The 22,436-nt window shown below is 53.6% G+C and overlaps 2 protein-coding genes across 8 annotated transcripts in view; both read right to left on the bottom strand.

The window, feature by feature from the left end:
• Window positions 1–753: 753 nt before the first annotated feature.
• On the bottom strand, window positions 754–4,619 carry TMEM191C (transmembrane protein 191C). 6 transcript variants are annotated; one of them, XM_060194473.1, is made up of 10 exons: window positions 4,345–4,613; window positions 4,136–4,259; window positions 3,998–4,048; window positions 3,827–3,904; window positions 3,643–3,699; window positions 3,508–3,567; window positions 3,425–3,439; window positions 3,222–3,294; window positions 3,025–3,065; window positions 754–2,936 (listed from the first exon to the last, which is right to left on the bottom strand). In XM_060194473.1, the coding sequence occupies exons 1-10, from the start codon at window positions 4,497–4,499 to the stop codon at window positions 2,589–2,591; spliced, it is 1,002 nt and encodes a 333-aa protein (XP_060050456.1). In that variant the 5' UTR covers window positions 4,500–4,613; the 3' UTR covers window positions 754–2,588. The 6 variants fall into 6 exon arrangements, with proteins under 6 accessions (XP_060050456.1, XP_060050447.1, XP_060050463.1 ...); XM_007538393.3 differs by having other exon boundaries at window positions 2,704–2,936; window positions 3,375–3,439; window positions 4,345–4,609; XM_060194464.1 differs by lacking the exon at window positions 3,025–3,065 and having other exon boundaries at window positions 3,375–3,439; window positions 4,345–4,619.
• Window positions 4,620–9,305: 4,686 nt separating this feature from the next.
• Window positions 9,306–22,436, bottom strand: part of HIC2 (HIC ZBTB transcriptional repressor 2) — a 32,695-nt gene continuing 19,564 nt past the window's right edge. For both annotated transcript variants that reach the window (XM_060194423.1, XM_060194426.1), the window contains exons 2-3: window positions 18,672–18,769; window positions 9,306–15,769 (exon numbers count right to left, since the gene is read on the bottom strand). In XM_060194423.1, coding sequence (XP_060050406.1) covers window positions 13,945–15,769; window positions 18,672–18,697 — 1,851 coding nt within the window. In that variant the 5' untranslated portion in view covers window positions 18,698–18,769 and the 3' untranslated portion in view covers window positions 9,306–13,944. The remainder of the gene's footprint in view (window positions 15,770–18,671; window positions 18,770–22,436) is intronic.

Here is a 22,436-nt window from a genome sequence, read left to right on the forward strand (position 1 = left end):
TGGTACATGTGCTGCCGTGGATTGAATTTAGGACCTCATGCTTGATGAGCTTTCTTTCTGCTCTTCAGCCTGTAGTCCCTACAGAAGCTGCACCTTCTTTGTTCAGGGGCCAGTTTTAAGAACAGAGCTCTATCTGTGGCCTGTTACTGTTAATAAAGTTTCTCCTTGTTGACTCCAATCAGCTGGGTCTGATTCTCAAACTGTACAGCTAGTTGAGTACACATGCCACAATGAGCAAGGACCCAGGTTCAAGCCCCTGGCCCCCACTTGCAGGGAGAAAGCTTTACGAGTGGTGAAGCAGTGCTGCAGGTGTCTCTTTATCTCTCCCTCTCTATCTTCCCCTAGCCTCTCAATTTCTGGCTGTCTCTAGTAAAGCCAATAATATACATAAATCCAATAATATACATAATATATATGTGAAAGATGTACACTGATAATGTTAAACATTGCTGAAGTTACAGGAACAGAAAATGGAGACATTATGTAGGAGAACCAGGAGAATCAGTTCTCTGAAGATGGACCTCAAAAAGATTAGGATTGGGAGTCGGGTGGTAGTACATCGGGTTAAGTGCAGGTGGCACAAAGCACAAGGACCAGTGTAAGGATCCCCGTTCAAGCCCCCGGCTCCCCACCTGCAGGGGAGTCACTTCACAGGCGGTGAAGCAGGTCTGCAGGTGTCTGTCTTTCTTGCCCCCTCTGTCTTCCCCTCCTCTCTCCATTTCTCTCTGTCCTATCCAACAATGACACCAATAACAACAATAATGACTACAACAATAAAACAATAAGGGCAACAAAAGGGAATAAATAAAATTTTTTTAAAAAGATTAGGATCATAAATAAAATCTCAAAAGTTTCTGGAAATTCATAGATCAAATCTAAAATGTATACGGAGGGGTCAGTAAACAGCTCACCCAGCAGAGCTAATGTTTTCATATGTGTGATAGCCTGGGTTCCAGGCTCCAGAATCACATAGCAGCACTATAAACAGCACCAGGGTAGCTCCATGAATGGTAGAGCAGAGCAGTGTCCATCTCATCTTTTTTTTCTCAGAAAGAAAATTGGGCCACAGAAGTCATTCAGTGGTGTCTTGCATGCGTTAAGACTCCCCAGTGCCACAAAAACAAGCAGTCCAGGAGGTGGTAGTGGATCAAGCATTGGACTCCCAAACACAAGGTCCTGAGTTCAGTCCCTAGCATCACATGTGACATAGTAATGCTCTGGTTCTCTCTCCCTCTCTCATAAGTAGTTATTTAAAAGAAAAATTAGTCTGGGAGATGGCGTAGTAGATAAAGTATTGGACTCTCAAGCATGAGGTCCTGAGTTTGATCCCTGGCAACACATGTGCCAGAGTGATGTCTGGTTCCTTCTCTTCTCTCGTATCTTTCTCACTAATAAATAATTAAAATATTTAAAAAAGAAAACTTAAAGCTCAGATGCACAGTGTCTGTGCAAAGGTCAGGTAGGAATGCCTGAGGCCTGCGCTATGCACCTACCAGAGGTCAGGAGGGCTCTTCAGGGGTCCCAGGGCACTGAAGTCAGGCAAAAGGGCCACCAGCTATTCTCACCCGCCTGCAGGTGCAGGCTCAGCAGCGAGGACACAGCTTTAGCAAGAAGCTACTAACCAGGTCCAGAGTAGCAGAAGCTGTGGGCAGCACGGAGCGGAGAAAAGCAGTCTCCCAGGACATGGGCATAGAGTGCAGGTTTGAGAAGCCCAGTCTTGCTCCAGTTGGGAGCCATGATCAATGTTGCTGTCCTGTGGTCACCCAAGGCCAACCCTCCCTTGTTTGCTTCAGGGTTATCGCTAGGGCTGGCACTATGAACCCACTGCTCCTGGTGGCCATTTTTTCTGCTTTTGTTTTGTTATTGGATAGGACAAAGAGAAATTAAGAGAGATGAGGAGATATAGAGGAGCCAGGCAGTGACGCACCTGGTTAAGTGTTCACATTACAGTGCACAAGGACCTGGGTTCAAGGCCCTGGTCCTCACCTGCAGAGGGAAAGCTTGATGAATGGTAAAACAGAACTGCAGGTGTCTGTCTCTATCTTTCCCTCTCCTCTCTCAATTTCTCCGTCTTTATCCAATAATAAATAAAAATTAAAATATGGGGGCTGGGCAGTAGCGCAGCGGGCTAAGCACAATGGCACGAAGCACAAGGACTGGAGTAAGGATCCTGGTTGGAGCCCTGGCTCTCTAACTTTTCTCTGTCCTATGCAACAACAGCAATAACAATAACGGGCAAAAAGATGGGGGGGAAATGGCCTCCAGGAGCAGTGGATTCGTAGTGCAGGCTCCAAGCCCCAGCAATAACCCTGGAGACAAAATAAATAAAAATATAAAAAATTTTAAAAAGCTAGAGAGCACGTGGGGGGGGGGTTGATAGCATAATGGTTATGCAAACAGACTCTCACGCCTGAGACTCCACAGTCCCAGGTTCAATCCCCCGCACCACCATAAGCCAGAGCTGAACCAGTGCTCTGGTAAAAAAAAAAAAAATAGACACCTGCAGACCTGCTGGTGAAGCGCCCCCCCTGCAGGGGGGAAGCCAGGGTCTCAAACCCGGGTACTTGCACGAGTGCTTGTACTTAGTACTATGTGCGCTTAACCAGGCGCTCCACCTCCCGTCCCCCTCCCCACCTGCCTCTCCAGACCTGCGTCGCGTCTCCACCGCCCTCCCTGCACCCAAAAACCACTCGGAGACAGAGGTGCGGGAGGCCGCGGCCGCGTGATGACGCTATGCGGGCAGCAGCCGGTGTGCGCGCAGCTCGAGCAGTGGGGACAGCGTGTAGCGCAGGCGACGGAAGAAGGCGGCCGAGCCCAGGCGCGGGAGCCCGGGGGGCAGCGTGGCGGGGTTCACCAGCAGCAGGTAGAGCAGCGGCAGGACCAGCAGGCCGAGCGGGAGCAGCAGCAGCATCTGCAGCGCGCCCAGCGCCCAGAACCTGCGGACAGACAGACAAGCGCGGGGGCGAGGGTCACGCGCAGAGTGCGGACCCAGCGCGGGGTGCCCGCCGCCCGCGCCACGCTCACCTGAGGCCCGACGCGCACGCTCCACCGAACAGCCGCCTCTCCTGCGGGGAGAGGGCGCCGCGCGGGTCCAGCTCTGACCCGCAAGGGGGCGCCGCGCCGCCCGGGACCCCACGGGAGAAGGGGGCTGGTGGTCGGTACCTGCTGGGGTGCCCTAGGGTGCGTGTCCCACCCGCCCCGCCCGCCCCGCCCGCACTCACGCGGTCCGCCTTGGCCACCTCCTCCATGAGCGAGCCGGCGCAGTCCTGCCCGCGGCGGAGCCGGGGGTCGCACCTGCGGGGACAGGCGTGGCGGTGGGCGGCCTGAAGCGCCCTGGCCCCTCCACACCCCGCGGCGGCGGGCAGCGGGCTCACAGGTCCTGGCTGCCCCGCGCGGCGTCCAGCGCGGCCGCCGCCTTCGTCACCTTCTCCTGCAGCTCCTGCCGGGCGAAAAGGGGCCTCAGACACGGGGGGCGCCGGCTCCGCGGCCCGGAGGGGAGAGCCCCACCTGCAGGACTTCGCTCTGCTCCTGGAAGTTGGCCCAGGCCTCCTCAATCCGCCGCGTGCCCTGGGGTGCGGGCAGCCCCGGTCAGGTGCGGGAAGTCGCACAGCTCCCTCCCCGGCCCGCCGCCCCCGCGCGCACCTGCAGCAGGCTCTCGGCCTGCGCCGCCTGCCGGCTTTCCGCCGCTTCCAGCTGCTTCTTCGCGAGGATCCGGGGCTGTCAGGCTTCCAGCAGCCCCGCCGCGCCCCTGGAGGGACCCCCAGCCCGCCCCTAGCCCCACCTCCACCCCACTCCCGGCCCCGGAGTGCCCCGCCCAGCGCCGCACCTGCAGCGCCAGCAGCTGCGTCCCGAGCTGCTGCTCCTCGCGTGGCGGACTCTGCAGCTCCCTTCCATAGTAGAAGAGCTAAAGGGGGGCCTCGTGAGAGCAGGGCAGGGCACGGAGGAGGGGCGGGCGGCACGGGATCGCGCGGCTCGGGGGACGCGGGGTTGCTCCTACCTGACTCGACAGCTCCTCCCACTGCTCCTGCAGCCGCCGGTTGTGCTGCTCCTGGGGGCAGGGTCGGGGGCGTCCGGCTAGTCCCAAGCCATCCCCCCAGGCCCCGCCCAGACCACGGTCACCCGAGGCCACGCCCACCAGGTTCCGCTGGCGCTGCTCCACCGCCTCCAGCAGCGCGCGCGCTCGCTCCGCTCGCTCCCGCGCTGCCTCGCGCGCCTCGGCTCTCAGGGTGCGCGCCGTTTGGCCGCGTCTGCGCCGCAAGCTGCAGAGGGGAAACCGAGGCAAAGTCGCGGGGAGAGGTGGCGGGTGCTCACCTGCCCTGCCCCCCCCGCACTGCCGACCCGCACCTCCGCTCGCGCTCGCGCAGGTTCTGCAGGCGCCCGTGCAGGAGTTCGCTCTCCGCCTCCAGCCCGCGCACAAGCTCCTCCAGCTCCTGCTTCCGCAGGCGCCCGTCGCGGTTGTCCTTCTGCAGCTGCAGCAGCAGCTCCTGAGTCTCGGCCATGGCTCCAGGGGCTCTGCCCCCGTCCGCGCCCCCCGAGGGCCGGCCCGCGCTGCGTCACAATGGCAAGGGGGCGGCGGGGCCCGCTTGGGTCACCACCCCGGCTACGGGGGTGGAGGGGCAGGGATGCCTTTTGCCCGTTTAAAAAGTTAGCTAAAAATCAGAATAAAATCATTAAGAATAAGAAAATACTAAGACCTAATTAAGAAAAATCATGGCGATTGCAAACTTCTTTTTTCAAGAAAACATACCTGGGAGTCCGGTCGGTAGCACAGCTGGTGGTGCAAACCACAAGGACTGGCTTAAGGATCCCGGTTTGAGCCCCCGGCTCTCCACCTGCAGGGAAGTCCTATCCAACAACGACAACAAGGGCAACAAAAAGGGAATAAATATTTAAAAGAAAAAGAAAACAGGGCGTCGGGCGGTAGCGTAGCGGGTTAAGTGCACGTGGCGCAAAGTGCAAGTACCGGCGTAAGGATCCCGGTTGGAGCCCCTTGCTCCCCACCTGCAGGGTAGTCGCTTCACAGGCGGTGAAGTAGGTCTGCAGGTGTCTATCTTTCTTTTCCCCCTCGGTCTTCCCCTCCTCTCCATTTCTCTCTGTCCTAACAGCGACGACATAAATAACAATAACTACAACAACAGCAAAAGACAACAAGGGTAGCAAAAGGGAAAACAAAATTTAAAAAAAAATCTAGCTCTGGGCCTCTGGCAAAGATATCTTGTCACTTTATTGTTTCCTGTAGAACAAAAAGAAACAAAGAAAGCATACCTGAGGACCCATAAGTATCTTTTTAAAAAAAACATTTTTAATATTTATTCCATTTTGTTGCCCTTGTTTTATTGTAGTTACTATTGTTGTTGTTACTGATGTCGTTGTTGTTGGTTTGGACAGAGAGAAATGGAAAGAGGAGGAGAAGACAGAGAGGGGGAGAGAAAGATAGACACCTGCAGACCTGCTTCACCACTTGTGAAGTGACTCCCCTGCAGGTTGAGAGCCAGACGCTCTAACCAGGATCCTTACACCAGTCCTTGCGCTTTGCTCCACCTGCGCTTAACCCGCTGCACTACCGCCCACCTCCCATATACTTTTTAAGATTACATATTGATGAGAAGGGGAAGAGAGACTGGGACTGAATAGGGGTAGATAGCTCCAAAGTCCCAGATTCAATCCTGCACACCACCATAAGCCAGAGCTGATTGCTGCTCTGATTATATATATATTTAGAAGAGAGAGAGACCTGCAACACTACTAATCACTTGCAAAGCTTTCCCCTACAAGTGGGGGACCAGAGCTTCAAACTCTGTTCGGTGCACATTGTAACATTCACTCAACCAGGTGTGACACCAGCTGGCCTCTCTCTCTTTTAATATTTTATACATTTTACTAATGAGAAAGGAAAAGAGAAAGAGCCAGACATCACTTTGGTACATGTGCTGCTGGGGATTGAATTCTGGACATCATGCTTAAGAGTCCAAGGCTTTATGCATTGCACTACCTCCCAGACCTCCAGTTAACTCTGTTTCAGCAGTGCCCCCAATCAGGTCATGGTGCTGATTCTGAATTCATTGTGCCCTAGAATCCTCTACTGGCTGCACCCTTGCCCACCCCATCTCTTGCCCTCCCTAAAGTTTGTCCCCAGGTCCTGAGGGCTCTGCCATGGCAAATCACTGCCCTCTTTGCTCCTCCACTTCCCTACCTGTGAATGGAGCTGCCACTTGCCTTGTCAGGACTATTCAGAGGAATAAAAGCATCGACATTTGCAAAGCACTTGGAGCTGTTCCAATTCATTCAGCAAATTCTTGTGTCATTCATTATGTGCCAACACGCCTCTACCCACAAGCCCACAAGAGTGGTGGTAACAAGCAGGTGGGAGGAGACACCAGGACCTCAATAACACACAAACTTCTGAATGGCAGAAGCACTTGCTAAATAAACTGGACTAGAGGCCAGAGACAAATCACCAGGCCCTACTGTTCTCCTGAGGCCTGAAGCAAGAGCCCAGGAATCTGCCTGCTGCTATTTCAAGAGCTCGCCTGCCTGTTCAAGGACCTTTGCACCTGCTTTTCTCTCTGGCCTGTCCCTCTCACTTCCTTCAGGCCTCAATCCAAACTTAACTTACAGGAAAGTCTTTTTTAAAATCAAGTATTTTATTTATTTATGAGAAGGATGAGGATGAGAAAGAAAGAACCAGACATCAATCTGGTATATGTGCTGCCAGGAGGCTCAAACTCAGGACCTCATGCCCGAAAGTCTAGCACCTTATTCACTGTGCCACTTCCTGGACCACAGGAAAGCCTTTGCTGGCAGCCCCTCAGCCCAAATCTGCCACTCTGTCCCTGCAGGCTGCTTCCCCAGGTTCTGAAGGGGAGGGAGGAGGTAGAGAGAAGTAGAGGTTGAGATTGATTAGAGAAGCAGCCAATTGCACGTATTACCATGCGTAATGACCAGGGTTCAAGCTCTCCCGCCTACCTATAAGGAAGATGCTTCACAAGCAAGCAGTGAAGCAGGTCTGCAGGTGTCTTTCTCCCTATCTCTTCCTTACCTTCTAAATTTTGCCGTCCTATCAAATAAAATAGTCTCTTTGCATAACAACTATGCTATCTACCCCCACCCCTTGCTTTTAGTTTTTAATATATTTTTACTCATGAGAGATAGGAAAGAACCAGACATCACTCTGATACATGTGCTGCTGGGGATTGATCTTGGAACCTCATGGTTGAGAATCCAATGCTTTATCCACTGCACCATCTGCTGGACCACAAAATCATTTTTTTTTCATTGGCTAGAGACCAGACTAAGATGGGAAGCATGTATAGGAGTGCCACCTGCAGCCCTGCTTCACCATTCATGAACCTTCCCCTGCATATGGGGAGTTGACACTTGGACCCAGGTCCTTGAGCATGTGACATGTGTTCAATCAAGTGTGACACCAACTGGGTCTGCACTTGGGACTACATGGCTCCTCAGCTCCCAGCAGCACATGTGTATGGCTGCAATGCTGTTTTACTCGTGAAGCTTCCTCCCTGCAGTGGAGACAGAAGACTTGAACCTGGGTCTTTGTACATTATAGCATGTATGCTCCACCAGGTGAGCTATCCTACACCTAACAACTCACCCCTCCTCTTTATTTTTAAACAACTGACTAATGAGAGAACCAGAACATCACTCTGGCTGGAACATGAATGGGGATCAAACTCATGTGTGAGAGTCCACTGCACCATCTCCCAGGCCATGACAAGCTATTAATTGAGTTTTCTGCTTGAGAGTCCAATGCTGTATCCACTGCACCATCTCCCAGACCACTAACTTTGAGTTTTCTAGAGAACATTTGATTTAAACTATGTTCAGCCATTGCTTTAATAAAACAAAAATAGAACTTACAAATAATGGAGCAGCCCAGGAGGTAGCACAAAAGTGTTGGACTCTCAAACTCAAGCACGAGGTCCTGAGCTCCATCCCCGGCATCATATGTGCAAGGCTAACAATGTGGTTCTGTAATGTCTAGTTGGGCGGGGGTAGGTAACATAATGGTTATGCAAAGAGACTCTCCTGTCTGAGGCTCCAAAGCTGAGCAGTGTTTTGGTAAAATAGTGATATTTTACTTAAATTTAAGTTTTTGTCAGAGTACTGCTCACCTGTTTTATGGTGATCCTGGAGACTGAATTTTAACCCTAACCATTGTTCTCTCTCCCCAGCCCAACAAATACATCTTAACAAGGGGCCTAGTTGGGAGTCGGGTGGTAGTGCAGCAAATTAAGAGCACGTGAGCAAAGCACAAGGACCGGCGTCAAGATCCCGGTTCAAGCCCCCAGCTCCCCACTTGCAGGGGAGTCACTTCACAGGAGGTGAGGCAGATCTGCAGGTGTCTCTTTTCCCTCCTCTCATTTCTCTGTCTTATCCAACAACGACATCAATAACACAACAATAATTACAACAATAAAAAACAAGGGCAACAAAAGGGAGTAAAAACGATTTCAAAAAAGGGGGGGCCTAGTTGGTGGTGCATGTGGTTGAGTTATACTGCTTAAGGATCTGGGTTCGAGCCCCCTCCCCCCATCCCTGCCTGCAGGGGGGGGGGAGCTTTACAAGTAGTTAAGCAGTGCTACACTACAGGTGTCTCTCCTCTGTATCTCCCCCTACCTTCTTGATTTTTTCCTCTATCCAATAAATTAGCAAAATAAATCTTAAAAATAATTGAAGAGAATTCACCAGGACTTAGAAAGCAGTATTCATGTCCTTTTGGAGGTATGGGCCTACTACTTCACCTGCAGCTGCCCTAGCACCACTTGGACATCTGCAGTCCAAAAAGTCAGATGACCTCTCAAAGCCCCATTCATCAATCCTGGACAGTCCCAACCTGAGAACAGTTCTCCTGAGAAGCAGGTCTATTGGCCCTTCCCCTTCCAAGCAACAGGATCAATCCTTAGCCCGAAGGGTGGAGGGTTCTGAGGACCAGCTGAATCTCCCCTCATTCAGGCCACCAGGCCAAAGTCCCTGTCAACCTTGCTGTTGCTTCCTAGTCTGCCTCGGCCAATTCAGATACTCACTGCACACAATGCTGAGCCGAGTACAAGCTCCCTGCTCATGCAATGAGCTCTCAAGCAAGGTCCAGGCACCTGTTCTTTTTAACAAAAGCACTGCTCAGTTCTGGTTTATGGTGTTGGGGAATAAATGAACCTGGGAATCCTGGTGCCTCAGGCGTGACCATTATGCTATCTCCTCAGACCTTCAAACCATTTTTTAGGATAAACTAGTTTGCTACTTGGCAAGAGAGAACACCCACAGAACACACAGGCCCAAAGGCAAGATAGTTTTCAATCAAGCTTTTAATGAAAAGATCATAAAATAACAGTTTCTCATCACTGTACATTAAGACTGCACACTTCTGAATGGAGAGATCACTCGTAGGTAAGTTGCTTTTCTATGACACTTGAGGCTGCGGAACCTGCAGCTCTGACCTGAATTTATCCTAACGCTTGAGGGAAGTGAACTCTTCAGACATGATGATGGACTGCGGTGGTGGCCAGTCCAGGAGTGCGATCATGGCATCCCTCTCCCACCCCTCCTCTGGGAAGGGCACAAATAGGACGTGATCCCTCTTCCAGTTCCAATGAAACAAAAAAGTTATAACCCCATCCCCCCCCTTCCCTGTGGAGGTATTTGTCAATGGGCTCATGCCCAACCTGGGGTCCCCTCAAAGCAGGGAGGGGGGAAGCAAGTGATGGGTGGGGTACAGAGAGGCTCTCCTCAGCACCTGGCCCCATAGGGCCCCACCAAGGGGGGGGGGGGCCTAGGATCCTCCCTGCCCCAAGTGAGGTCTGTTATGCAGCATTTTTGAGGTCAATAAATTACAGCAATAAATAGTGAGGTGAGGTAGGGGAGGGGTTCCTAGTAGGAACAAAGTGGGGAGACTGAAGCTGGAGGGCCTGGGCAGTGAAGCCAGTTCCCACAGCTCACACCCACCCCAACTTGGAATGTCAGGCTGAGGCTCTGGCCAGGTCCCTCTTCCCACCTCCCCCCAGCACTGGATTCACAGATTCAATACTGCCTGCCCCCTAGTGACTCCAGGACCATGGTCCCTTCAGGGGACACAGCAGGGCTGAGATCTCTGGTGTGAGGCCTGGCCTTTTTTTCCCCCTAGCTGAGGGGATAGGTGAGTGGATGCAGCCGCTTGTCCCTGAGCCTGCTCTCCTGGCTGCCCAGGCCTCAGCCCAGCTCAGCACAGCTGTGGGTCTGCCTGCCCGGTCTGGTCCAGCCCGGATCGCACTCCTGCACACAGCCTAGTCCAGTGAATACTGACAGGGTGGGGTGAGGGACAGCCCCAGCGCCCCCAAGTGGTGAAAGTGGGAAATAGACTGTATGAGGTTCTGAAGGTCAGTCTGGATCGGACAGTTCAGTGTTGGGTTTCACAGGCTGAGGTGTATGGCTATACTGTGAGTCTCTGAGATTCTTTAGTTGCTTAAAGGTTCATCTTTTCTTTTTAATTTTTTTTTTTTACATTTTTAATTTTTTTTTTTTTTAATCCTGGAGGAGCCTTTGCTGTGGCTCAGTCTGGTGAGAACATGCGGTGGCCTGTGGCAGAGCCTGGCCTGCCGCTCAGTCACCCCCAAGTCTGGAAATAAATACATTCATCACTGCACAAACATATTGATACAAAAACAACACTGTTCAGAGTGTTTGCACCATCTGTGTTGGTAAGGACCAGTCCAGCCATCCCCTCCCACTGTCAGGAGTGGGATGAGGGGCTCCCTGTGAGTCGACAGCTGTGCAAAAGTCCCGGCTTTTTGGCTTGAGAAGGGACCATTACATCAATGCACCCCGAGGATGGTGGGCAGCCAGTGGAAGGGGCTTGCCTACACCAGGGGCCCAAGTTGACTCAGGTCCCATGGCCAGAGCTGCCAGCCTCTCCCTGCTGTGCCCACTGGCCAGAACCACCACGATCCCGCCAGGCAGCCTGGGGGGGCAGTCAGCACAGGCCCACACTCTTTGGTGCCAGCTAGGCTTGGAGAGACCCAGGCGAACTGAACCCAGGGCCTCCACACCTGTCCCAGCCCCGTGGTGGATGCTCTACCCATGAGCCAATTCAGGACTGACTCAGAACAGGCTCTGGTAGGAGGTGGGGAGTCACTGGGACTAGCCTTACCACTGTTGAGGTCTGAAACTGTAAAAGTTTATGTAAACAATGAGATAAATATATTAGTATCTTTTCTGAGCCCACTGAGGTTCCATACGCATTCAAAATGTGCTTTGGTTTAAAAATAGTTTTGTGGATTTGGGTATGAGCTTTCTTGTTCTTTAAATCCTCTTTCCTACATGACATCTGCTATTTTCTGTTTCCTGTTTCTCCGAAACATTCAGGAATTAAGTGACTAAAGCAGAGAACTGTAAGCCGCCCTTGGCCTCCAAGGGCCCGATTTCTTTGTGAGGCTCTTAACACATCTCCACACACATACTTGCAAGCACACACTCAATATGAAATCAAAGGAAAAAAGGAAACAAAACCAAGTGTTGTGTTCATCCCACCCCACCCCAAAAATCCCTTAAAATCTTAAATAGGAAACTAGTGTTTTGCTTTCTGGTTAAAATACAGAAAAGGCTCGATACAATACTCAGGTGGGTACAATACTAAGTCGTACACATGTTGAGTGAGGGCCCTTGTGCCCAAGTCCCTGAAGATCTGCAAACAAGTCACCTACTTTCACCAGTCACCTCCTGGACGTGGCTGGCTGCCCAGGAGGCTCAACACAGCCCAGGCGCATGTACAATTCCCATGTAGTACAGACTTTGTGTCATGATGCTTAAGTGCTGACGGAGCAGGTGGGCATGGGAGAGCAGAGGGGCCTGAAGCAGGTGGAGGGAATAATACCCACCCACATACTCAGCCTGAATACCTAACCCCTGCTCTAGCTCTGAATCTCCCACCCAAGAGGCAGAGGAGCAAGCTTGAAGCTTGAAGCCACCTCAGAGGGCTCAGTCCAAACTCACTTATTCCCAGAACAAGCCATGCACCACTTGGGTCCCTGAACTTGGGGCTGTTTTCAGCTGGGGGGGGGGGGAGGTTGATTGGAGCTAAGGATGGGATGATTCTGGAATTTTTTTGGTCTGAAATTAAAATAGCAAGAAAAAAAAGCACAAAGTTAAAGGAAAAAGATAAAGCTGCTAGCTTAGCTCTGTGGCTCCAACAGGTAAAGGGTTAAGGACAGTGGCATTAACTGTGACCAGCTGCCTTGCTCTGTCCCTGTGAGTCTGGCTTAGGCTCACAGCAGTGTGTGAGGAGAAAAGCCCAGGTGACAGTGAAGGGGTGAGACCCTAGACAGGGCTGCACAATGGGTCACCACCATGGCTGTGGGCCAGGACCAACCTGAGTGGTATAGAGATAGGGCCTGTACCCCAGGGGGTGTACATTACTTTGGTCAGTCCCTCCTGTAGGTCTCTGCACACACACACCCCCACCAAGCTCAAGTCCTTAAGGGCCCAAGGGACAGGAAAAGCGGGGCTCACTTCCGCCTCATCCTGGCCCTGGCCGGGACCGCAAGGAGCTCAGCTCGGCTCTCAGGCATCTGGTCCCATGTGGGCAGCTCTTATCGAGGTTGGGGCACTCACTCCCCCAAACCCGGGCATGGGACAGAGGTTTGAACAGGCTCCCGGGAGCTCAGCAGCACATACAGAACACCCTCAGGGTGCGCATGGAGGAAATGTATGCAAGGAAGCAGGAGCCTCCAAGAGTGAGGACCCAGCTGCGGCGAGCGCAAGATCATGTCTTCCTGTGCATACTAACGGGGAGAAGACAAAAGTGTCTCAGCCTCAACTGCCAATCACCAACGTACTATTCTCGTGAGTTCAAGAGGTAGCAAAAAGGTCAGATGTCTCTCCACCCGATCAGTAAGGAAGGAAGGAAAGCACAATATCTGTCCACAGGCAACACACACGCACATGCGCGCGCGCGCGCGCACACACACACACACACACACACAGTGAAAAAACAGGAGTACCAACAGCCCTGGCATCAAATTCAGCCTCCCCACCTCCCCCCACAAGCCCAGACTTTCCCGTTCAAACATTCACATAAACGTTACATTGGTTTTTCTCTTAAAACAACAAAAAAGTACCTCTAAACAAAGGGTATTCCTTGGAAACTATAGGAAAAGCACTCTCCCGAGGCAACTGAGGCAGAGCTCAGGGGCCCAGGGAAGCCTTTGGGCAAGAAGGGCTTCTGGGGCCTGGAGGGGCGGGCACCCCGCTACAGACAGGCAGGCAGGGTGGGGACAGGGAGGGCAGGTGCCTCATACATTCAGTCTGCAGACCCAGGCTCAGCCATGGGGTGGGGGTGAATCAGCTCTTATAGGTTTTGCTTTAAAAAAAAAAATTCAAAAATGAAAAAAAAAAAAAAAAAAAGGTACAGATCAGTAGGAATAACAGCAACAGAGGCCCAGAGGTCTCTGGTTGTGGAGGTAGGAGCTGGGACCCCGGCTGGAGGAGGGGGGTGGGCTACTCCCCCCCCCCCCCCCCCCGGCATGGCTCCCAGAAAGCCTGGGCCTCCAAAACACAGACAAGCACTCAAGCACTCATACGGACATGGCCCCTGACCACTAGCTCAGAGGGAGAAGGCCCCTCCCCTGTGGGCACCAAGCTGGGTGCTGGTAGACCCTGCTGCCCCCTCCCACAGGCCTATGGCTGCCCTCACAGAAAGCCAGGGCCAGCGTGGGGTGGGGAGGTAGACAGGACACCCGCAGCTCACTGGGGCTTGTGCCCTGGCTTCCCTCATCGTTTCCCTTGGTACAGACTGGATTAAAGCTCTGGGTGTGGGGCTGGCAGAGGTGCTGCCAGGAGCCGCCCCTGCTGAACTGCCGGCTCCTGCCTCCTCTCTTCTTTCCTCCTCATCCCTGAGGGCGCATCTGCAGAGGCCCCCGGGGTGGGGGAGGGGGTGGGGAGATGGGTCTTTGGCTTCTAGGAGGGGGAGGTGTGCATGCGCAGGTGGCTGATGAGGTTGCGCTGCTGGGTGAACTTGCCCCCGCACAGCTGGCACTCGTAGGGCTTCTCTCCCGAGTGCACCCGCATGTGCTCAGTGAGGCGGTACTGGCGGGTGAAGCGCATGCCGCATTCGTCGCAGGCGAAGGGCTTCAGGCCGAGGTGGCTGCGCATGTGGCGTGTCATGGTGCCGCGCTGGGTGAACATCTTGCCGCAGATGTTGCAGGGGAAGGGCCTCGTCAGCCAGTGCGTCTTCTCGTGCTGCCGCAGCGTGGCTGGGTCCTTGTACGTCTTCTCACACACCGAGCACTTGAAGGGCCGGGGCTCGGCTGCATAGGCCACGCTGGGCGCCGACAGGTCCTCTGCCTCCTCCTCTGCGCCCCCGCTGCCCGTCTCGTAGGCCCCTTCCTCCTTGATGAACAGCTCTTCCTCTGTGTGTGTCTCCACGTGGGCGTTGAGCTGCTCGGAGCTGGGAAAGCCCTTGGCGCAGGGGATGCAGACGTACAGGTTGTCCCCATAGGACATGGTTTCGTAGCCTTCCTGCCGGTACATGTAGTGGGCACTGGTGTGGCCACTGCCGCCCTCACTCCCACTCTGCCCACTGTCCTCACTGGCATCCTTGCCATTCTCCTCCTCCTCCTTGCAGGGGTACCGGGGCTCCCCGTAGGGCCCTCTGGGGCCAGGCTCTCCAACACCGCTAGTCAAGACACCGTTGGGAACCCTGTCTCCGGACCCCTCGCCCTCTTCTTCTGGGCAGGGGCCCTTGGCTCCCCCTTCTCGCCGCTCAAAGGGAGACCCTGCCACGGGCTCCTTCTTGCCCCACTCCTTCTTGCGGGTCGAGTGTCGCAGGCTCTTCCGAGGCTGCCCCCCAGGCCCCTCCAGCAGGCTCAGGTGGCTGTCCTCAGCCTCCTCCACGTCCATGGGCTCGTTGGGGGTGCCGCCCAGCTCAGCATAAGAGGCACTGTTGGCAATCGGAGGGGCGGAGGCTGAGAGTGGAGAGCCATGCTGACTGTCACTCAGCTGGGCTGGGTCATCAGGGGTGAGGGAAGGGCCTGGAGTAGCAGGGGGAAGTGGGGGGCTTTTCTTGGACAGGTCCAGGCCCAACTCTTGCTCAAAACCCCCACTGTTCCCGTTGGTGCTGCAGCCACCAAGGCCGGTCTCTACGCTGGCTGGACAGATGGCCCGGCCCAGGCCGTGTGCACTGTCTTGGTTGGAACCACAGGGGAAGAGTTCATCATCTGAGCCTTTGGATTGGGAAAGCTCCTGGGGGGTCTGAGCCCCTTTGCATGCATCTACAAGCCCTGGAAACCGAGGCTGGATAACGGAGGCTGTGGACAGTCGCTGGCTACGGGGAGGCCGCCCTATGCTGGCAGCCCCCATTCGCCCAGAGCCTAAGGACTTGCCAGCTCTCTTGAGCTTGCGGCGGCAGAGAGCTGCCAACTCAGGCAGCTGGAGGTAACTGGCTGCGGTGAGGAGCGTGCTGAAGTTGGGCTCGGCTGGCTGGTCGCTGGGCAGCAGCTTGCCTGTGTAGATGAAGTCCAGGATCTGCTGGAACACAGTGGAGCTGACCATGTCCGTGTCCAGGTTGATGAGGTTGTCGTGGAGGACTAGAGACTTGAAGTAGATGCTGCTGGCAGCCAGGACGTTCTTGTGGGCCCGGAAGATGGAGTTCTCAACCATGATAATGACGTCACACAGGAAGCCCTTTGTTCTCTGCTGGTTCAGCTGCAGCAGAAGCTGCTTTGAGTGGCTGGGCAGCTCCATGTCGGGCCCCATGTCCCCACGCCCTGCCCACGCACACCACCTGCAGGCAAAACAGGGATGGAGCTGTTAGCTGCCCTGGACCTGCCCTTGCCCAGGTGGGAGGTGGCCATAGCCTTTGGAGCTCACCACTTCCACTGACCAGGCTGCTGGTCACTCCCTCCAACATGCACACAAGGGCGGGAACTCAGTTGCCAAACAGGGACTCCAACTGCCCCAACCATTTGCACCAATTTAAAAAATTGGGACAAAGGATACTAGAGGCCACACAATGCCAGGAGCCTGTCTTCCTGATAAAAGGTGCAGACCATACAACTCCCAGGGGACCCAGAAGTGGGCAGTCACCACGGCTGAGGGAGCAGGATCCCTGAGCAGTCTGGTTTCCTATATGGACATGCAGTTGCCAGACTCTCAAGACAAACTAGAAATTCAATGGGCTAGAGTTGAGGAAACAGCATAATGGCTATATAGAACATTTGCATGCCAGAGGCTGAGGTCCCAGGTTCCATCCCTAATACTGCCATAAGCAGAGCTGAGCAAGACTCTGATCTCCCTGTGTTTCATAAAGTATTTTTTAATAAAAAATAGATGGACGGGGGTCGGGCGGTAGCTCAGCAGGTTAAGTAAACATGGCGCAAAGCGCAAGGACCAGCATAGGATCCCAGTTTGAGCCCCGGCTCCCCACCTGCAGGGGAGTCACTTCACAAGCGGTAAAGCAGGTCTGCAGGTGTCTGTCTCTCTGTCTCCCCTCCTCTTTCCATTTTTCTCTGTCCTATCCAACAACAATAACAATAAAACTACAACAAAACAAGAGCAACAAAAGGGAAAAATAAATAAACAACAACAAAAAGATGGACACAAGGAGAAAGAGAAAGGAATTACCATGTGCAAGGCCTTGAGTTTGAGCCCTGGCACCACATGGACACTGAGTGAGCTCCATGTGTGGTGGAGCAGAGCTGGTAACTGTCCTATACATACATACATACATACATACATACATACATACATACATACATACACACATATATATTGCTCCCCCCCATTGTCCTTATTGTTTTATCGTTGTTGTAGTTATTGTTGTTGGATAGGACAGAGAGAAATGGAAAGAAGAGGGGGAGACAGAGAGGAAGAGAGAAAGACAGACACCTGCAGACCTGCTTCACCACTTGTGAAGTGACTCTCCTGCAAGTGGGGAGCCGGGGGCTCGAACCGGGATCCTTACGCCGTCTTTGTGCTTTGCGCCATGTGCACTTAACCTGCTGCACTACCACCCAACCCCATATATATATATATATATATATATATATATATATATATATATTTTTTTTTTTTTTTTTTTTTTTTTTAAACCAGAGCTCTGCTCAGCTCTGGTTTATGATGGTGCAAGGGACTGAACCTGGGACTTTGGAGTCTCAGGCAGGAGAGTCTCTTTGATAACCATTATGCCATTATGCTATCTACCCATGCCCCCTTTCCTGTATCTTTCTCAAGAGTGAAACACTGGCCGAGTGGTGGTGTTGTTTGTGTAGGAGGCAAAAAAGGAGATTCAGCTGCCTCTCATTAAAGACAAGGGGTGTAGGGGAGAGAAGTGGGGAGACCACAGCACCAAAGCTTCCTTTAGTGCAGTTGGGGCTAGGCTCATAGCTGGGTCCTTCCACATTGGCAAAGCAGCACATTCTCCAAGTGTAATATTTTTTTATAAAGTAAAAAAGAATTTGGATCTTGGGAGTCAGGCTGTAGCACAGCGGGTTAAGAGCAGGTGACGCAAAGCACAAGGACTGGCATAAGGATCCCGGTTCAAGCTCCGGCTCCCCACCTGCAGGGGAGTTGATTCACAGGCGGTGAAGCAGGTCTGCAGGTGTCTATCTTTCTCTCCTCCTCTCTGTCTTCCCCTCCTCTCTCCATTTCTCTCTGTCCTATCCAACAACAACAACAACAACAATAACTACAACAATAAAAAAGCAAGGGCAACAAAAGGGAATAAATAAAATAAAATAAATTTAAAAAATTTTTGGATCTTTATATGAAATTTCATAATGAAGATTCTTTAACTGTCACATGGGTCAGATCAAACATGCAGCCTTCAACCTGTGGCTGCTGCACGCGCCTGGGAGCCTCCCAACATCACAATCACTGCACCTCAGACACTGTGCCCACCTGCCATACTTTGTTGCCAGTGCCCACCCTGCAAAAGCACTGGGCACTGCTACAGTTGTGACTCCAGTGCTGGGCAAAAGGGGCCAGACTGAACTCCTGGCACAGGAGGGTGCTGCCAACCAGTATGCGCCCAGCTGAGCAGCACTGAAGTGCAAGAACATGACCATCTCCTTCTGCCCCTTGGGATACTGACAGCTCTGATGTCCTTCCTCTCATGGTCCAAATCTCTGAAAGAACTGACTGCTCTGAACCTTGGCCTCCTGGCTCTGCTCCTGCAAGAATCCCAGTCCTGCTTCCCTTGGGGTGGAACCTGGAGAGATGACTACCCCACTATGCCTGCCCTTGTTGGCAAAACAGAAGGAAACATCCCCTATCAGATGTGCCCCCAAAGATTTCCCAGTTCTTGTTGGGCATGAAGGTGGGTTAGCACTCAGGATCTGCTGTTGAGTCAGCCTGGCCCCATAAGACTGTTCAGTTGGGGCTCCAGGCTCAGGTCCTAAGGGAACCAACCCTCTTCTAATCTTCACTCTCCAGCTAACAGGAAAGGATGAAGAACACAAAGTGTGGCTTCCACCCTGGCCAAGACACCAGGACCCAGTCCACAGCAGCCCCTTCTCCATGCAGGACAGTGGGCTTAGCCTCCACTCCACGCTGCCCAGACTGCACGCATGCAAAAGACCCAGCCCAAGACCCATGCCCAGAGCTCTTTGACACTGTTGGGGCCACCCAGGTAGCCCTGAGCAGGCATGCTCCCTCCCCCACAGGCTTCCCATTCCTGGCCCACCTACCGGAGTGCTAGGGGCCCAGAAACCATGTGAGCAGCAGCAAGCGGGGGTGGCCTCCTGGAGTGCGTGGTCTCCCTGCGGGTGCATCAATGCCTGGTCACCTAGGGGGAAACAGACACCATCACCCACAGACATCAGCATGGGAGGACATTGAAAGGATGACACCCTCTCCCCCACAGAAAGTGGGGGTGACTGCTGACAGTGCCAGAGGTCAGAGATTTGGGACATTTGGCAAAGTACTGCACCCTCAAGCCATGAGGATTCAGGGTACTCAAAGGACCACCTAAGTGGACAGTGGATGGCAGAAACACCAGCTGGTATGGTGGCAGGACCCTTTCCAAGCTGGCCACTTTTCATAAGAAATGGTCAAGACTGGAGGCAGTGGTGCAGAGCTGTTTCTAAGAACCAGTCTCAACCGCCTGTGGCTCCCTGGCCTCCTTCCCTTCCAGCTAGGGACCCCACCTTGCTCCCTGCCCTCTGGGCCCAGCCCCCCTAACCTACATTGTCCCTACAGCAAGAGTTCCAGGGGCTCAGTCTCTCGGTACCAGCTGGTCCTGGATAGCTGATGCCAGAGACAGGTAGAGACCCCTCTAGCCACTAGAGTTTAGGGTCCCACAAGAAAGGGAATTCTGGATCCTTGCACCCCACTCAAGCTCTGATACCTTGGAATGAAGCCAGGGGTGGGGATGGAGGCCCCAACAGCCTGGAGCCCATCCTTGCCTGCCCTTCCCCCACCCTGGGGCCAGGGAAGCTCAGCAAGTCCTTCAGGAATGTGACCAGACCTGGGATGCAGGGTGGCTGGGGAGCCTCTACTTCAGCCTGCTGGCTGTCTCTCCAGCTGAACACAGTCCCCCCCTCCCAAAGGGGTGCCCAGAATTCAGGGGTAGGGGCACAGTGGTCTAGGATCCCATGGACAACACTAATTAGAAGGCCTCATCCTGAAAGCATACAAGTAAGGGGGGCTGCCTCCCACACCCCCTCCCACCTCTGTTCAGAGGCCAGAGACAGGGCAGAACCCAGCCTGGGAAGAAGAGACAAAGTCACAACAACCAAATGCCTGTGTCACCCCACCAGCTTCCTCCTCGAGCTGAGGGTGCACCAGGCAAGCTCTGCGCTGGCATGTCCCAGACACTACACCCAAGGGTCACTCACCCTAACAACAGGCCCACCACTGGAGACAGTGCAGGGTGGCTGAACAGGACTCAGGGTTTTCCAAGACCACACTGCCCTAGTCCAGTCTGGCACTTCAAGTCAGGCCAAGGTCTCCACCACCAGCCAGCCCAACTTCCACCGGGAGGCTCAGCAGACCTCCAGCATCTTCCACAGATGGGGCAGCCTGCAAGTCCCAGCCACAATGGACCTGGCTTGTACCACAGCACTGTGGCTGCATGTGACAGTGCATCTTCATTCCATGTGAAGGAGTCATACGCCCCCATCCCACCCCATGCAGAGACCAGACCCCTTCTGTGCACTGCTGCTTTGTTCCTAGTTTAAATGACAGGTGAAAACCTCTACAAAACCGTTGGGGCGGGGGTGGGGGTGACCAGGAAGCACATCCGCTGCAAAAGCCACAACCTGGGGGGTACCAGTAAGTAGAAAATGGTTGTGGAGGGGTCAGGGGGTGGCACACCTGGTTAAATGCACAAGGATGGAGGTTCAAGACCCTGGTCCCCAGCTGCAGGAGAAAAGCTTCACAAGTGGTGAAGCAGGGATGCAGGTGTCTCTTGTCTCTCTCCTTCTCCTCTCAATTTCTCTGTCTCCAATAATAAACAAATGAATACTATTAAAAGAAGAAGAGGAAGTAGAAAAAAATGGTTGTGGAAGCCCCCACTCAAAGCAAGCTGAGAGCTCAGTGTCCTCCAGGGCCTGGGGGCTGATGCCTGGACTTAGCAGGAGCCTACCCTAGGCTGAAATCAGACACTACCTGGCACAGGCTCCTGGCACCCAGCCCCCTGGCAGCAGGCCCAGACAGTGTGCCAAACAACTCCAAGGATCCCACACCTAGTTCAGGCCTGCCACTGACTGGAAGTGCAACCTTAGGAAGACCAGCTCCTGGGGCAACAGAAGACAGCCCTGAGCCATCCAGCTGGTCAGAGTTTCTCCAAAGCCAAAGCTAAGGGGGTGTGGGTGTGCACAGCAGGACTGGCCCTTGGGGCCTTGTGGTGGGTGTGCGGTACCTCCCAGATCCAGGGAACACTTCTCACCCACCTCTAAGTTCATAGATGGAGCCGAACTTGGGGTGTGTGTTCACAGCAGGCACTCCAAACCCTTGTGAATAGTGTTTCTCCTGGAAGAAGGCTGCCTGTCCCTTCTGTGAACAATCTGGCCTTCTGTAGGCAGAAATGGGCCTCCCCAGAACCAACACCAGGCACCAGAACCTGGAAGACCTCCTGTCTTGATTCTGCTCAGCCCTCCCCAAAGTCCCCATGTATGTTCTCCCACTTTACTATCTATATCTAGCAAGGAACACCTACCAGAAGCGACAGTCACACAGGAACCTTCCAGCTGAGGATAAGTAAGTAGCCCATAAACCACTGAGAGCTGTAGTGCCACATGGGATATTTGCGGTTTACCAGGAAGAGCCACATTGCCAGTGTGCAAGCATCTATGTCAGGACCTACAAGTCTTGACCTCATGCAACCCTGTCAGCCAGCATCTCAGAAGATGCCCTGAAGGGTCTGACCACTCCCTAAGAAGAAGGGAACAGGGGAACAGGCTGCCTAGACAGTACAAGCAGTCTGCCACCAGCAGGACTCCCTTCATCCTGTCCCAGAATCCTGGGGCCCTTCTCTCTGCTCTTATCTGCTTGAGACCAGTCCTCCAAGCATCCCAGCCCTATAAATCCCCATCTAAGAGGGTGATCTGCCTGAGGGTAAGATTCAGGTGTTATCTCTACCTCCAGTGGTAGATTCTGAAGGCCAAGCAATTTGCCCAAGGTCACAAGAACAAGGACTCAATCTAGCCCAATCTAGAACTGTGACCAGACTTCCCCTAGCATTGATGGACACTAAATAATACCTAGATCCAGAGTGCTAAGAGCTTCTGACTGGAGACACAGGTGGGGGTTCCATCAGGAGTGCTCTGAAGACCCAGGCATATCCACAACTCCTCTAGAAACACCCCTGACCTCTCTGACCTCTCTGGCCTGGCCTTCCAGGCACGCACATGTGGTGGGTGCAACTCAGTGCTCCAGGCAAGCCCAGCTCTGTAACCCAGCTGAGACCTGGATGGCAGCCAGTGCTCCTGGCTCTCCTCCCAGACCATCCTCCTGGAAAGCAACAGGCTTGGCAAATGTCAGGAGCCCGACCTGCCCTCCCTTCTTCCCTCCAAGGAGAGGCTTCTGTGAAATCAACACTCACGCTCCACTCCCCACACCGGTGATGCAGTTCAGGGACCTGGGGCCAAGCCTGCTGTGGGCTCACCAGGGTCACCCTGAACAAGGAGGGAGGTGACCTCCCTGACTGTCCTCAAATCTGAACTGCACATAACGGGCAGTCCTGAGCTCTAGCCACCTACCCTTACTTTCCAAGCATGAGAGGGCCTTCTTTCTGTAGGCAGAAATCTTTCCAAGATGAGGAGGGTGACTCCATGGAAGAAAGCCTGAAAGGTGTTGGTGCCAGAGGAGGCCCAGTAGGCAGCTTCACTCCATGCCACGTGGCCCAACCTCACATCTTGAGCAGCTTCGGGTCCTCCTCTCCCAAAGCCATAGCCTTTCTGTCATGGAGCCAAGAAGGGAAGCCAGCATGACCTCAGAGACCTGTAGCAGGA

Source organism: Erinaceus europaeus, chromosome 1, assembly GCF_950295315.1.
Source record: "Erinaceus europaeus chromosome 1, mEriEur2.1, whole genome shotgun sequence".
Classification (NCBI taxonomy): Eukaryota; Metazoa; Chordata; class Mammalia; order Eulipotyphla; family Erinaceidae; genus Erinaceus; species Erinaceus europaeus.

Coding starts and splice junctions, on each gene's coding strand:
- TMEM191C (XM_060194464.1), bottom strand. CDS start 4,499: ATGGCCGAGACTCAGGAGCTGCTGCTGCAGCTGCAGAAGGACAACCGC. Junction 3,905..3,997: donor GGGAGGAGCTGTCGAGTCAG/GTAGGAGCAACC, acceptor GCCCCCCTTTAG/CTCTTCTACTATGGAAGGGA. Junction 3,568..3,642: donor AGGCCGAGAGCCTGCTGCAG/GTGCGCGCGGGG, acceptor CCCGCACCCCAG/GGCACGCGGCGGATTGAGGA.